Below are 9443 nucleotides of genomic sequence, written 5' to 3'. Positions count from 1 at the left end.
AACGACGGGGGCTTGGCGAAAATGAAATCATTCGATCTACTTGTTACATAAATGTATATCTAGACAGAGAGACACAGAGATACACAAATGTGTATGGATAGCGGTAGATGTAAGATAGTTGAATTCCAGGGGCGAAACGGCAGGCCACTGCAATCAGTATCATCAGCATGAGTAGAAAACACCAGCACCGGCGAGAAGAAGAAAAAGGAGAGGAAGATGGGGATAAGGTAACAGACAGTCGTAGTGGTAGGTGTATATACACCTGAAGTCAATGCGTTTAGAGGTTAGATGACGGTTTTCGAGCACACGAGCGAGAGAAAACTGAGGTGTTTTCAAAGAAGTACCAGGAGACGGGGTGCGGTAACAGAAAACCCGGAGGATTCCTAAAAGAACCGACACGGGAGGACGATCGGATCAGTGCTCCCATGGTCGATCAATCGAGCAAATTTATAGGCCAGACTGGGGTTAGGAGTGCCGTTCTTCATTTTCTTTGATGTTACCTATATGTCGTCATCAATACGATTCGTGTGATACACGGAACAGGAAATCAAGTAATCTATATGAGGGCTAACTATTACTCCGTGGTTCATTCCTTCTCCAGTCATCGTCTCGCTTTGTGGGACTCCTTGACTATCTTTTTCATCATCCTCTCCTTCGTCAGTCGCTTTGTTCTGAATTCTCGGGATGGAGTGATTAATTTACTGTTTCCGCTTCTTCTTCATCTGCTCGCTCGTCATCTCTGATCCGCAATGGCTGCGATGACTTTTATCTTTTCTTCATTACTCATCCTTCGCACACCTTGATTGCTTATCTTCTTTCATCTCCAATCGTTCACCGTGTACGCGTACGCTCCTCCTTCTCAATGTCTGGGTCTTAGGTTTTACTACGGTGATAAACAAAAAGTGATGGATGAATACTACCACTGGGGCGGCTATCAGTTCTATCACTCCAACTCGTATCATCATGATGAGGAGTCGGAAGGTGCTGTCGCCGTACTTCTCTGGTTCGTCGTATCTAGTTTTTTTTCTTTTCTCCTCTTGCGTCTGAACAGAAACATGAGGATAAGGCAGCACGACCACCACCAGCACCGCCAATAGGGCGAGGAGAAGGAGCAGCACGAGTCATGTCTGCAGATCAATCCATTAGAATCAAGTGTCATTGGTATGATGAGTTTCAAACCCAATGTCTCTCTCTAAGGCGTTACCCGAGGGGCCTGGTGAAGGACTAAAGACATGAAGAGCCACATTGGTATCTATAGATCTTTCATACATCCTATGTATGATCAGGAAAAAAGAATACCTATATACGTTGCACAACAGATACATCACCTGAAATAATACATCAGTATAGAGATACGTGGTCCTCTACCACATGACTACGTAAAGGCACATAGATAGGTAGACTGATCATATTCTTACACCATACAACATCACATTCTCTGGATAGGCATCACGATGATGATCATGGTCATTGTGTATTCGTCACGTTACTTACCTGGATGGGATGTGATGATAGATAGATCAACAGATAGACCTGATCATGAAAAAAAGGAAAGAGAAAGAGACTCTCCCCCTCTTCATCATCATAATAGTCACCAGACATTCGTCATCTTCAAACTCCTCCCTTGCGCCCTAATCTCTCTCTTGGCTGCTGTCCTCTTCCCCCTGCCTCTGTTTATATTTGTAGGGTATGATACACACGCTGAACTACTGAATATCGAAAAGCCGCAGAATATATACTTATACATATTTGTATATACGATCAACATCTATGTACGTATATGTATATATGTACGAGTATGCATGTATGCATATGAGTTCTCCGGGGGGGGGGTTTGACGTGTTGTTTTGCCTTTCCGGATTCAGGACTTTTTTCTTTTCTTTTCTTTTCTTTTCTTTCTCTTCCCTTTGCTGTACATTGCTTGCTTTCTTCTTCATGTTGCCACTTACAGAGAGAGACGTAGTGTCCATACGCTTCATTATTACTACGTGTACTCCTGTCTACAAACTACTATTGTTTCCACCAGAGAAAGGTGCCGTGGTCGTGAAAAAGTGTTTTGATTCTTAGGATACACGAAGCAAAAAGCTATTAGCTAGCCATAGAGAGACACACACTAACGATGTTCACTACTACCACGGAGAAGCTATACACCTTCTCACTCATCATGGAACGCGCTTGTTTTTTGTCGTTTCTCATATTTCTTTCTGATACAGGTAATAATGACAAGTGATGGAATGAGTGATTGAGTGATATTCTTGCTATCATCAGGAGTACGATGGAGGTGATGATGATGGGGGAAATCGTGAACGTCGCAAGGAGGGTACTAGTAGTAGTGCTCCTGCTACTTGTGCTACTTGGAGCAGGATTAGTCATCATAGTAGTCCTAGTACGACTACTACTTCTCATACCATTAGTGATACTAGTGGGGTTAGTTCGTAGCTAAGAGATGATGATGAGGATGATGCTCGAAAGAGATGTCGGTGTGTGTGGGTTAAAAGCATCACCATCACGAATAATGGAAGGAGAAGCAATACGGCAATGCCAATACTAACAGTACTGTACAGACCCAAAAGAACGAAAGAAAGACAAGGCAAGATCGACGGCACCTACACGACGACGACAGGTACAAGGTGAAAGAGAGAATGAAGACTCTGTTGTGAGGTAAGCAGAGGTGAGTAAAACCTTTTCTCCGGTTCTTTTTCAGTTACCGGCTTTCCTCAAGATACGGTTTATACCTCCGTGGTTCATCGTTCGCCGCCGAGGAGCGGTGATCAAAAGATAGATGTTGGGGTTGGTGAGTGTTTCTGTCTATTCTTTTTCTTCGTCGTTACACGACAGGCTGTAGGAATGAATGACGGTTGACTGATGGTAAACATACACACTTGTACAGGAACACACACGTTGGAAAGCCTCTCTCTTCCTCCTTACGATCCCCCTTACAGCAAACCAGTGACAGACAGGCAAACAGAAAGACAGGCAGACAAAGGTAGGGAGATACATCGAAGACCCATTCTAGAGTGAACAGAATTGGCAGAGGAAGAAGGAAGAAGTCCATTTTTACATACATACATACTTTCGCCGACGAGTAATGCTACGCCTAACACTGCCACTAAGACTTGTGTTCCTTACGTGGTTCTGTCACTCCTTAATCCTTCTGCCTCTCGGTGAAAAGAATGACCCTCTCCAGGGTCACCGTTCCAAGCTCTGCAACAATCTCCAGTACTTCACCGGTGCATGTTAGCCAAGGCAGCGGCAGCAGCAGAAGTTCTTTTCCTCCTCCTTCTCTTCCGCACTTTTCTGCTTGTTTCCTCCGCTATCCCGTCCTGCTGTGACTGCTGATAACTACTCTGCATGAGTCTTCCTTCCAGGACGGACGACGACGTTGAAGAAGAGAAGCCTGAGGTCGGCTGATACAATCACCTTCCACGGGGACATGTTCTTCTCCCACCTGTTCATATATCTCTTCTTGATCATCGTCGTCCGCACAGCCACACATGTCCCGCGTCTTGTTTATGCGTGGTGTGGAGAGAGAAGAGGCGGTGAGCAGGCTATTGTGATTCCACTGAATACTAATTAGGTGATGACAGAACGGTCGACGGAAAGAACAAGTCATCAGAAAGATGAATAGCACGACCATGACCACTACTATAAGTCGTTTCACTTCTTCCGCTGCGCCACAGGGCCGGCAACGGAGAGAGCCACAGCTGCTGCTCCTGTTGAGGCATTTCTATTTCCGAGGCTCTCTCTTTAGCACGACTTCCACCTTCTTATATATGCCCTCCCCTCTGTTGTTGGCGTCATCATATTGATTGGCAGATTCTTCACCTTCGTCGTTTTTCTTCAATCTCGTCTCCTCTTCCAGTGCGAAGGCGCTTTCCTTCCCCTGCCTCGTCTTCTCGTGACGATAAACGTCATTCTTACCATCATCCTTAGGGAGGAAGAGAGAGAACATGGAGCAGCAGTTTTTGGACTCCTCATCTTCTTCATCTACTCTTCCCTGTATTGTTTGTAGTTTGCTCTTTCATCTCCTTTTCCCTTGTCCTTCTCACCTCTCTCCTCAGGGGATTTGTGAGCTTCTCCTTTTCTGTCTCCTCTTCATTCTCCCTTTTCTCTGGCTTCTCTATTAGCTGTTCCAAACCAACTCATCTTCTCCACTTGGAGGGAGAGACGCCGTGAGTTCCCAGTAAACACTCCGCTCTACATTGACTCGTAAAGGACACTAAAGAGTTTCGAACCTTGGAAAGCCCCATGCTGATAAACATCGTCTGGCTAGGTGTAGAGTGTTGAAAGCTTTCTCTTCCTCAGCCTTCTCATTCGTATTTTTTTTACTGTTATCAATACAGCTACCATCATCACGACTATGGAAAGGACTCTGAAGTCCTTCCGTTTGTTGGAGGGGTGATGGCCAAAGCAAAGACGGGAAGGTGCAGTACCGTCCTTTTCACCTGGTAGAAGGATAACTGGACCTGGAGGTGCTTCTTCATCTACCCAAGGGAAGTATCTTGTATCTTCCTCGGCTTCATCTCTATAGATACGATATATCTCTTCAAACTCAGCATCTGTATAAGGGTCTCTACGCCATTTAATTTCTTCAGAAGTCTGTCCCCATAAGATTTCCATACAAACTTTGCCGCTTGGAGAAGAACAAGAAGAAGAAAGACGAGAATCATTTTCCCCTTGATGACGAGGATACACGACCGTTGCTGTCATACTTGGCTCAATCGTCTTTTCTTCTGTATGATTTCGTCTTCTTTCTTATGGATTTCAACCTCTTCGAAATCAAAGAGCTCTCCTTCTTCCTCTATCTCCATGCTTCTCAATTCAAAGGCTTTTCTTCTTTTTTCGAGACTCCGTTCTTTTTCTTCCTCATCATCGTTTTCACGTCCCCCCGCCATCTCTCAAGTCTTAGGCTCTAAAAAATACACACCTTTGGTATGAGGAGACGCGGTAAGAGTAGGACGACGAGGAAAATCAGATCGTTCACGTGACAGTCCTCTTCCTTCTACTGTAGAGAGACGGGACTGCTGCGCTTTCTTCCTCCATCCTCCACTCTTCGAAGTTTTCATTCTCTCTCCTTTCTGTTCCTTTTGAGTCAGTAATACACCCTTTCCCGGATTCGTCCATCACGGCGACAGGACTAGCAGCACTTGTAATCCTCTCTACAGCCTTACTACTTACGTACTTCATCTTCTTTTTCCCCTCTTCGCCATCTCTCTTCCTCCTTTCGTTCTTCTCCTCGGTCATTTCTTCTGTTTTTCTCTCCTTGTGCACCTTCGCCATTCCTTCTTTGAAGGGGAGTAATGGTGAATGCGGAGAAAGGGGAGACACGGAGACGTAAAAACCACAGACGACCCACCGGCCGTCGGTTTCACTGAGTCAAGCACTCGCCCTGCCACAGCCGCACTCTACGGCACACCCGGGAGCCAGGCGGCTCGGAGAGCATCACGGAATGTCATTGCAACGAGAAAAAGAAGGACGAGAAAAGACGGTTGAAAAGTTCAACAGGAAAAAGGATAACTCAGAACGGGCCGAAAGTTGGAAACGAAATTTCGCAAATAGCATGTATTCCGTGGTCATCATAAAGTCCTAGTGGACGGCGACAATATCAACGCGAACAAACAACATTCTTTCTTCTGATAGTTTTAAAGAGATCGTTATAACGATAACGTTCAACAGGTCGCTCAAATGCTTGGATAGCTTTCAAACGGTTGGAAATCCGAAGACTTCAAAGAGGGGTGCCCCGAGAACGTGGAATAATATGGGGCAGAAGACGATAGGAATTTCCAAAAGCTCTTCCTTTCCATTTTCATAGGGCCATATTTGCTCCCACACCGGCGGATCAGGAGACGACTTCTAATCAGTGACGTGTACCTAAGTGTATACATCCACGCAGTGAATCGAAAGATTTTTCCGCAGGGGGCCGGCCGTCGCACCCCAGTTCAAGCCCTGAACAGCACGTGGATACACTTCGCCATTCAATGCACCACCAGTATGTATCACAGGAATTGCATGTTCGCTTGTTTGTATATATAGGCATGATACATGTACCATCATGAAAATGTAGTATATCTTCTCACTCATAGCTGATGATTTCCATTGATACCTAGGCGTTCTGCTACAGTCCGCAAAGGGGCTGTTATAGTTGTCGCTGCCAGCAGAGGGTGTGCGGTTGTCTGTCTCCCCTTTGAATACTTCTATACTGGGGGCTCTCTCCTGAGGGGTAAGGTAAGCGGGCGCGGCACACTGGTTTACTGATTCCCCCTTCTTGGAGAAGTCGCACACCCGAAAGGGGTGAGGTCAGCAGAAGACTGGTCCCTGTATCGGTCAACATGGCTGTAAGTACAGAGCATAGCATATACCTGTTTGCCAGACGGCCTTCCCTCCATGTATTTCGAGTTAACGACGAGGCGCAAACCGACTGGTAAGCCAGTAGCGTCGCCCTACAACAGTTCCGCTAACTGGCACCACAACGCAGTCCACCCATCATTCGTGAGACGGTCACTCAGTCCCGGAGAAAGAGTTCATGAGGTGGAAAGGACCTGCGGAGTGCCATGAGTTGGGGTAACCCTACACAGGTAGTAGTCTCGTCCTGCTGCGTGGTGCATGATATCCCCACCTGACAAAAGGAGTCCGTGATTGCACGCGCCCACAGATTTTCTTAGCGTGATTGTCCTTCCACACTGTTCCGATTAGGCGGCGCCTGGTGCGATCCAGTTACTGAGCATCAAGCGTATGGCCGCATTGCCTTTCGGCAGCTGCACCAGTTTGGACCGAAGCCCCTGAGCTACGTTTCAGCGACAATGGCTCTGAAGCACGCTGACGGTCTTGCACGCGGTTAACAAAACCTAAAACAAGCCGCGTGAGTTTCCCTAGATCATGCCAGGCCATTCTAAGTTCGGAGCGAGGCTCTGCTCCAACTCTGTAGATGCCGAAGGTGCCTCGGGGCAAGTGGACTTCATACCGAACTGGAGCGTGCGGGTACGCATGAAGTCTGCCAGAGTAAAATAACAGTGACCCTCGGCTACTTCTCTTTCCCCACACCCATTTTCCCCGCACCATCTTTGGAGGAGCAGATAGCGCTCTTCGCACTGCCACTATCGTACGCCCTGCCTCCAGGGCATTTTGCGTCTCCTCCGAGAGGTACATCTTACACACCAGACCGTTAGAGTTGGAGACAACGGGTGGGCCTGTGTCCTGGGTGGCCAGGCCCCTCTCCGTCTCCGAGTTTCTTCCTATGGTCAACTCATTGCCCCTCTGTTGTGCGAGGGGAACTCTCCTCGCCCCCGCCACTATCCAATCAATATACTCCCCCTCCAGGTCCTCTCCATCGATGTCGTCTGCTTCCGGCGTATCCGGTTCCTCCGCTTTGCTCCAGGTGTACGGCCTTGCAAGGAAGAGGATGAGCATCGCGAGCACAACAGCAAGCGTAACAAGAGTCTCGTACTACTTGGCCACCGGAGGCGGTACACGTGCGACCGTACAAACCTCCAGAAACTACTGGGACCGAGGATACCTTCAGAGCTGTTTCTTAGCAGTCTCTCGTACACTCCGTCACCCTGCGAGCTCGCTAGTGACCTTGAGTTGGCTCCGACGTCCTGTTTCGAGCCTTCAACACTTTCAACAAGACACCTCCAGAGAGTCTCTCCAAATCGGCGTAGTGACAGGAAAAGCACTACCCCAGCAGCAAGCACGGAAGCAGTTAAAATAAGCCTCGCAGGTCGTCTGCCAGAAAGCTTGCTGACCGAACTGAAAGCAGACGGCAATATCCAGCTTGGTCGCGAGCTTCTTTGACTCCCTCCTAAAGCTTTCGATTTTCTATTCGCCTGAAGTTGATGCTCCTCCGTTTCCACACCTGCAGGTACACCCCCTTGTCCATCTTCTACTCGAGAATTCGCCTCGTCCCTCCTTTTCCACCCATGGTTCTCTGCGTGGGACTGACGGCTATGAGAGAGGAGGTAACACAGCGATAGCACGGCCAAGTACCCTCTCATGGTAAGTCGAGATCTCAGGCGGCGTTCGGCGGGAGGCTGTGTTCAAGTAGTCCTCATGGCGCACTCTGATCCTGGTGGGGGGAGAAAAAAAGAGCTACGAATGGGGTCCGGCGAGTGACCTTCCTGTCTTCGCAAAGAAATGTAAATCAAATTGCTCTCTGGTGAGAGGCCTTTCTGCAGGGTTTCTAGCCATCCACAAAGAGACTGGAATTTCTCGTTCACTGACCAGGTTTTTGTCAATTTTGGCTGTCCCCCCCCCGCCTGCGACTTCACTGGATGCAGTCATCTTTCCAGTTCTCCGTACCTGCTCCTGTCTCCTCCTATGATAATGAAAGGTACTGCTCTTGGACACGCCTAAGATAACCATTACCATCACGAGGCCAACTTAACCACAACTGTCACACGGCGGCAGGCTAGTCAGAGTCTTGCTTATTACTGTTACGGCCATGACCGACACCCCTCACCCACCCGGCGCCCCCCTGAGCACCGACAGACCCATCACGCGGGTACTGAGCAACAACTGTACTAAAAATTAAGAGGAACGACCCTTCATTAGGATTTTTCTTAGATGATCGGAAACAAGAGGCTTCTCAGACTGGCGGGTTGAAAGAGAGGATGGCGGCTAATGGGCATCGCACGCTGCAACTTCAGCTGGGGTGAATTCCTCGGTAAGCCAGCACCGTTCGGCAAGACACCGAAGTGCTTAGTGGCAAATTTAGCGCCCCTTCCTGCAAAGGAACGAGAGACCGCTGCAGAGCCCCTCTCTCGTCGATACCGCTGCGACGAAATAGCCGGCTGACTTTGCAGGAAGGGGCGCTAAATTTGCCACTAAGCACTTCGGTGTCTTGCCGAACGGTGCTGGCTTACCGAGGAATTCACCCCAGCTGAAGTTGCAGCGTGCGATGCCCATTAGCCGCCATCCTCTCTTTCAACCCGCCAGTCTGAGAAGCCTCTTGTTTCCGATCATCTAAGAAAAATCCTAATGAAGGGTCGTTCCTCTTAATTTTTAGTACAGTTGTTGCTCAGTACCCGCGTGATGTGCTCAGGGGGGCGCCGGGTGGGTGAGGGGTGTCGGTCATGGCCGTAACAGTAATAAGCAAGACTCTGACTAGCCTGCCGCCGTGTGACAGTTGTGGTTAAGTTGGCCTCGTGATGGTAATGGTTATCTTAGGCGTGTCCAAGAGCAGTACCTTTCATTATCATAGGAGGAGACAGGAGCAGGTACGGAGAACTGGAAAGATGACTGCATCCAGTGAAGTCGCAGGCGGGGGGGGGACAGCCAAAATTGACAAAAACCTGGTCAGTGAACGAGAAATTCCAGTCTCTTTGTGGATGGCTAGAAACCCTGCAGAAAGGCCTCTCACCAGAGAGCAATTTGATTTACATTTCTTTGCGAAGACAGGAAGGTCACTCGCCGGACCCCATTCGTAGCTCTTTTTTTCTCCCCCCACC

The 9443-nt window shown here is 48.4% G+C and overlaps 2 protein-coding genes across 2 annotated transcripts; both read right to left on the bottom strand.

Moving 5' to 3' along the window:
* Positions 1-348: 348 nt before the first annotated feature.
* CSUI_007397 (uncharacterized protein) lies at positions 349-749 on the bottom strand. The gene has a single exon (XM_068067543.1). It carries the CDS (start codon positions 603-605, stop codon positions 501-503), a length of 105 nt encoding a protein of 34 aa, XP_067920482.1. The 5' UTR covers positions 606-749; the 3' UTR covers positions 349-500.
* Positions 750-4501: 3752 nt separating this feature from the next.
* Positions 4502-5161, bottom strand: CSUI_007396 (uncharacterized protein; the record flags this gene model as incomplete). Its single annotated transcript, XM_068067542.1, has 1 exon — positions 4502-5161. A coding segment is annotated over exon 1 (207 nt), but the record flags the coding sequence as incomplete, so codon positions are not given.
* Positions 5162-9443: the final 4282 nt, after the last annotated feature.

This window comes from Cystoisospora suis (assembly GCF_002600585.1).
Source record: "Cystoisospora suis strain Wien I chromosome Unknown contig_3907, whole genome shotgun sequence".
Lineage (NCBI taxonomy): Eukaryota > Apicomplexa > Conoidasida > Eucoccidiorida > Sarcocystidae > Cystoisospora > Cystoisospora suis.
Note: the sequence above shows the minus strand (reverse complement) of the source record. Positions and strands in the feature narration are given on the sequence as shown.

Bases quoted from the DNA above. Each gene is read 5' to 3' on its own strand.
- CSUI_007397 (XM_068067543.1), bottom strand. From the start codon at position 605: ATGACTGGAGAAGGAATGAACCACGGAGTAATAGTTAGCCCTCATATA.